This window comes from Salvelinus sp. IW2-2015, unplaced genomic scaffold (assembly GCF_002910315.2).
Source record: "Salvelinus sp. IW2-2015 unplaced genomic scaffold, ASM291031v2 Un_scaffold2336, whole genome shotgun sequence".
In the NCBI taxonomy this organism is placed as follows: domain Eukaryota; kingdom Metazoa; phylum Chordata; class Actinopteri; order Salmoniformes; family Salmonidae; genus Salvelinus; species Salvelinus sp. IW2-2015.
This window is the reverse complement of record NW_019943661.1, coordinates 89,983-96,485: the sequence shown is the minus strand read 5'-3', so window position 1 is coordinate 96,485 and position 6,503 is coordinate 89,983. Positions and strand designations below refer to the sequence as shown.

At 49.2% G+C, this 6,503-nt stretch overlaps 1 protein-coding gene across 1 annotated transcript in view; it reads left to right on the top strand.

Moving 5' to 3' along the window:
- Nucleotides 1-6,503, top strand: part of LOC112073682 (microtubule-associated tumor suppressor candidate 2) — a gene marked incomplete at its 5' end in the record, with an annotated part of 26,395 nt that overhangs the window by 7,853 nt on the left and 12,039 nt on the right. The window contains 4 exons of the mRNA XM_070440252.1: nt 20-125; nt 268-341; nt 446-544; nt 1,858-1,977. Of these exons, the coding sequence (XP_070296353.1) occupies nt 20-125; nt 268-341; nt 446-544; nt 1,858-1,977 (399 nt within the window). The remainder of the gene's footprint in view (nt 1-19; nt 126-267; nt 342-445; nt 545-1,857; nt 1,978-6,503) is intronic.

Here is a 6,503-nt window from a genome sequence, read left to right as displayed (position 1 = left end):
TGTTCATGTGTGTCTCCAGATGGAGGAGGTGACGGAGAACCATGAGGAAGCTCTGACTGAAATGGAGAACAACCACAACGACACGCTGGTCACTCTGAAGGAGGAGCATGCCAGGACTGTCAAAAGTACATCTTTTTTTGTATTGTGACCCAGAAGAACTGACTGTAATCCACCATTTAGAAAACACTGCTCTGTGGACTCTCTTGCCTTTAAAGAAACTAGACTTAACTACATCCTGACTAAATTGTGTTCTGATGTTTCCATCAGACCTGAAGATGGCCCATGAGCAGCAGAGGAAGTCATTGGAAGAGGACTTTGAGAAGCTCAGACTGTCGCTGCAGGTACAGTAGAGTTACGGTAATGTTATCAGTCAATGGAACAACCAATCAATCAATTGATTGTAATGATGACATATATAATGTTGTGTTTAAACATTTGTGTCCAGGACCAGGTGGACACGCTGACGTTTCAGAACCGCAGCCTGAGAGACCGAGCCAAGCGCTTTGAGGAGGCTCTACGCAGGAGCACCGACGAACAGATAGTGGTAACAGCAGCCCCGTTTATACCTGCTGCTAACATGAACAGATAGTGGTAACAGCAGCCCCGTTTATACCTGCTGCTAACATGNGAACAGATAGTGGTAACAGCAGCCCCGTTTATACCTGCTGCTAACATGAACAGATAGTGGTAACAGCAGCCCCGTTTATACCTGCTGCTAACATGCATCCTTTGTCCCAATCTTCTCTACATGCTAATTGTGATCAGATCTTTTAACGGGTGTAGATGATTAAAAGACACATGGTGATCTGATTGTGATCAGATCCTCTCCTGTCGATCTCCGGAGATAGTCAGACACCCATTGTATCTGGATATCTTAAAATTGTAGACGGATCTAGACAGTGATACCTTTTAAATCGTCATTATATCTCCGTCTAAAAACATTGACAGCTGGCACCATTGACTTTAAAGTATATTGAACAAAAAATTATAAATGCAACAATTCTACTGAGTTATAGTTCATATAAGAACCATAATCTATGGATTTTACATGATTGGGCAGGGGCTCAGCCATGGGTGGGCTTGGGAGGGCATAGGCCCACCCACTTGGGAGCCAGGCGCATCCACTTTTTCCCACAGTTGAAAAAGCCGGATGTGGAGGTCCTGAGCTGGCGTGGTTACACGTGGTCTGCGGTTGTGAGGCCCGTTGGACATACTGCCAAATTCTCTAAAACAACATTTGGCGGTGGCTTATGGTAGAGAAATGAACATTCAATTATCTGGCAATGGCTCTGGTGGACATTCCTGCAGTCAGCATGCCAATTGCACGCACCCTCAAAACTTGAGACATCTGTGGCATTGTGTTGTGTGACAAAACTGCACATTTTAGAGTGACCTTTTATTGTCCCCAGCACAAGGTGCACCTGTGTAATGATAATGCTGTTTAATCAGCTTCTTGATATGCCACACCTGTCAGGTGGATGGATTATCCTGGCAAAGAAGAACTGCTCACTAACAGGGATGTAAACAAAGTTGTGCACAGAAATTTGAGAGAAATAAGCTTTTTTGGGTGTATGGACATTTTTGGGGATCTTTTATTTCAGCTCATACATGTTGCGTTTATAGAATATATGTCAAATAATGTGCATAAAGGAAGGGACAGACACAGTGGACAGATAACAGACACATGTTACTGCCATGTGTCGACAAATTTCTGGAAATGTGTGCACATTCAGAATGTAGACACAATCAAGACAAAGGACCCATGTCAGCACCGGTTATAGACGGGACTTTAGAGTTGATCAATGCTTGCATTATCGATGGGATTCAGTCCCTCGTCATTTCTCGGTTTGCTCTCAGGATGCTCTGGCTCCGTACCAGCACATTGAGGAGGATCTGAAGAGCTTGAAGGAAGTTCTTTTAATGAAGAACCAACAGATCCACGAACAGGATGTCAAGATCTCGGAGCTGGAGAGAATGGTAGGCTCAAAATGAATGGCTATGTATCAGAATGGTAGACTCAAAATGAATGGTTATGTGTCAGAATGGTTTGTATCAGAATGGTTATGTATCAGAATGGTTATGTATCAGAATGGTTATGTATCAGAATGTTATGATTCAGAATGTTATTATCAGAAATGGTTAGAGTGAGAGGATACTCCAGTAAAATAAGCAGAGTGAACAGAACGAGCATTCGTCACAGCCTTCAGAAGGTGGGATGGCTGTTAATTGAGCAGAAGAAAGAGTTTGGTTTGAATAATTTAAATACTGTGTGTGGTGGCGCACTTGTGTGCATGCGCCTGTGTGTGTAATGTTGAAGTTAAAAGTTGCGCTGCTACTGTCCATGGTGTTTTGAAGCGGCCCAAAAAAGAACGTTCTTCCATGAGGAAAGGGTACAGATTTACAGCAGCAGAACGAGGACCTTGAGGCCAGATAGACAAGAACCTAAGCCATTCCAGGGAACAGACACCAGCAGAATGGAGACCTGAGGGGCCAGGATAGACAAGAACCAACCATGTCCAGGTAACAGGACACCGCAAGAATGGAGGACCTGGAGGCAGATAGGACAAGAACCTAAGCCATGCTCCGGAACAGACACCAGGCAAGAATGGAGAACCTGAGGGCCAGGATAGACAAGAACCTAGCCATGTCCAGGTAACAGACACCAGCAGAATGGAGACCTGAGGGCCAGGATAGACAAGAAACCGCAGCCATGTCCAGTAACAGACACCAGCAGATGGAGACCTGAGGGCCAGGGATAGACCAAGAAACCTAGCCATGTCCAGGTAACAGACACCCAGAATGGAGGACCTGAGGGCCAGGATAGACAAGAACCTAGCCATGTCCAGGTAAACAACACCAGCAGATGGAAACGAAGACCTGAGGCGTCCAGGATAGGACAATAACCTAGCCATGTCTAGGTAACAGACACAGCAGACAGGAGACCTGAGGCTCAGGATAACGAAGAAACTAGCCTATGTCCAGGTTAAACAGACACCAGCCAGAATGGAACCTGAGGGCCAGGATAGACAAGAACCTAGCCATGGTCCAGGAACAGACACCAGCATGAATAGAGACCTGAGGCCAGGATAGGACAGAACCTACCATGTCCAGGGGTAACAGACACCAGCAGAATGGAGACCTGAGGGGCAGGATAGACAAGAACCTAGCCATGTGTCAGGTAACGAACACAGCAGAAGGAGACCCTGAGGGCCCGGATAGACAAGAACCTTAGCCATGCAGGTACAGACACCAGCAGAATGGAGACCTGAGGCCAGGATAGACAAGAACCTAGCCATGTCCAGGGTAACAGACACCAGCAGAAACGATAGAACCTTGAGGGCCAGGATTAGATCAAGAACCTAGCCCATGTCCAGTAACAAGACCACCAGCAGAACGAGACCTGAGGGCAGGATAGACAAGAACCTAGCCATGTCCAGGTAACAGACCACCAGCGAGAAATTGGGACCTGAGGGCCAGAATAGACAAGAACCTAGCCATGTCAGGTAACAGAACCAGCAGAATGGAGACCTGAGGGCCAGGATAGAAAGAACCTAGCCCATGTCCAGGTATAACAGCACCAGCAGAATGGAGACCTGGAGGGCCAGGATAGACAAAGAACCTAGCATGTCCAGTAACAGACCCAGCAGAACGAAGACCTGAGGGCCAGGATAGACAAGAACCTAGCCATGTCCAGTAAACAGGACACCAGCAGAATGGAGACCTGAGGGCCAGGATAGACAAGAACCTAGCCATGTCCAGGTAACAGACACCAGCAGAATGGAGACCTGAGGGCCAGATAGACAAGAACCTAGCCATGTCCAGGTACAGACACCAGCAGAATGGAGACCTGAGGGCCAGGATAGACAAGAACCTAGCCATGTCCAGGTAACAAGACACCAGCAGAATGGAGACCTGAGGGCCAGGATAGACAAGAACCCTAGCCATGTCCAGGTAACAGACACCAGCAGAATGGAGACCTGAGGGCCAGGATAGACAAGAACCTAGCCATGTCCAGGTAACAGACACCAGCAGAAATGGAGACCTGAGGGCCAGGATAGACAAGAACCTAGCCATGTCAGGTAACAGACACCAGCAGAATGGAGAGCCTGAGGGCCAGGATAGACAAGAACCTAGCCATGTTCCAGGTAACCAGACACCAGCACGCGAGAGACCTGAGGGCCAGGATAGACAAGAAACCTAGCCATGTCCAGGTAACAGACACCAGCAGAATGGAGACCTGAGGGCCAGGATAGACAAGAACCTAGCCATGTCCAGGTAACAGACACCAGCAGAATGGAGACCTGAGGGCCAGGATAGAACAAGAACCTAGCCATGGTCCAGGTAACAGACACCAGCAGAATGGAGACCTGAGGGCCAGGATAGACAAAACCTAGCCATGTCCAGGTAACAGACACCAGCAAATGGAGACCTGAGGGCCAGGATAAGCAAGAACCTAGCCCATGTCCAGGGTAACCAAGACACCAGCAGAATGGAGACCTGAGGGCCAGGATAGACGAAGAACCTACGCATGTCCAGGTAACCAGACACCAGCAGAATGGAGACCTGAGGGCCAGGATAGACAAGAAACCTAGCCATGTCCAGGTAACAGACACCAGCAGAATGGAGACCTGAGGGCCCAGGATAGACAAGAACCTAGCCATGTCCAGGTAACAGACACCAGCAGAATGGAGACCTGAGGCCAGGATAGACAAGAACCTAGCCATGTCCAGGTAACAGACACAGCAGAATGGAGGACCTGAGGGCCAGGATAGACAAGAACTAGCCATGTCCAGTAACAGACACCAGCAGAATGGAGACCTGAGGGCCAGGATAGACAAGAACCGTAGCCATGTCCAGGTAACAGACACCAGCAGAATGGCAGACCTGAGGGCCAGGATAGACAAGAACCATAGCCATGTTCCAGGTAACAGACACCCAGCCGAAATGGAGACTTGAGGGCCAGGATAGACAAGAACCTACCATGTTCCAGGTAACAGACACCAGCAGAATGGAGACCTGAGGGCCAGGATAGACAAGAACCTAGCCATGTCCAGGTAACAGACACAGGCAGAATGGAGACCTGAGGGCCAGGATAGACAAGAACCTAGGCCATGTCCAGGTAACAGACACCAGCAGAATGGAGACCTGAGGGGCCAGGATAGACAAAGAACCTAGCCATGTCCAGGAACAGACACCAGCAGAACTGAAGACCTGAGGGCCAGGATAGACAAGAACCTAGCCATGTCCAGTAACAGACACCAGCAGAATGAGGACCTGAGGCGCAGGATAGACAAGAACCTAGCCATGTCAGTAACAGACACCAGCAGAATGGAGACCGAGGCCAGATAGACAAGAACCTAGCCATGTCCAGGTAACAGACACCAGCAGAATGGAGACCTGAGGGCCAGGATAGACAAGAACCTAGCCATGTCCAAGGTAACAGACACCGAGCAGAATGGAGACCTGAGGGCCAGGATAGACAAGGAGAACCTAGCCATGTCCAGGTAACAGACACCAGCAGAATGGAGACCTGAGGGCCAGGATAGACAAGAACCTAGCCATGTGCCAGGAACAGGACACCAGCAGAATGGAGACACTGAGGGCCAGGATGGACAAGAACCTAGCCATGTCCAGGTAACAGACACCAGCAGAATGGAGACCTGAGGGCCAGGATAGACAACGAACCTAGCCATGTCCAGGTAACAGACACCAGCAGAATGGAGACCTGAGGGCCAGGATAGACAAGAACCTAGCCATGTCCAGGTAACAGACACGCAGCAGAATGGAGACCTGAGGCCAGGATAGACAAGAACGCTAGCCATGTCCAGGTAACAGACACCAGCAGAATGGAGACCTGAGGGCCAGGATAGACAAGAACCCACCATGTCCAGGTAACAGACACCAGCAGAATGGAGACCTGAGGGCCAGGATAGACAAAGAACCTAGCCATGTCCAGGTAACAGACACCAGCAGAATGGAGACCTGAGGGCCAGGATAGACAATAACCTAGCCATTCCAGAGTAACAGACACCAGCAGAATGGAGACCTGGAGGGCCAAGGATAGACAAGAACCAGCATGTTCCATGTAACAGACATCCAGGCAGAATGGAGACTACTGAGGGCCGAAGGATAGACGAAAACCAGGTAGACTACGCGAATGGAGATGAGCCAGGATTTAACAAGACATGTCACCAGCACCAGAATGGAGACCTGAGGGCCAGGATAGTAACAAGAACCTAGCCATGTCCAGGTAACCGTACCACCAGCAGAATGGAGACCTGAGGGCCAGGATAGACAAGAACCTACCATGTCCAGGGTAACAGACAGCCAGAGAGAATGAGACCTGAGCGCAGGATAGATCTAAGAACCTACCATTGTCAGGTAAACAGACACCAGCAGAATGGAGACCTGAGGGCAGGATAGAAAGAACCTAGCCATGTCCAGGTAACAGAACACCAGCAGATGCAGACCTGAGGGCCAGGATAGACAGAACCTAGCCATGT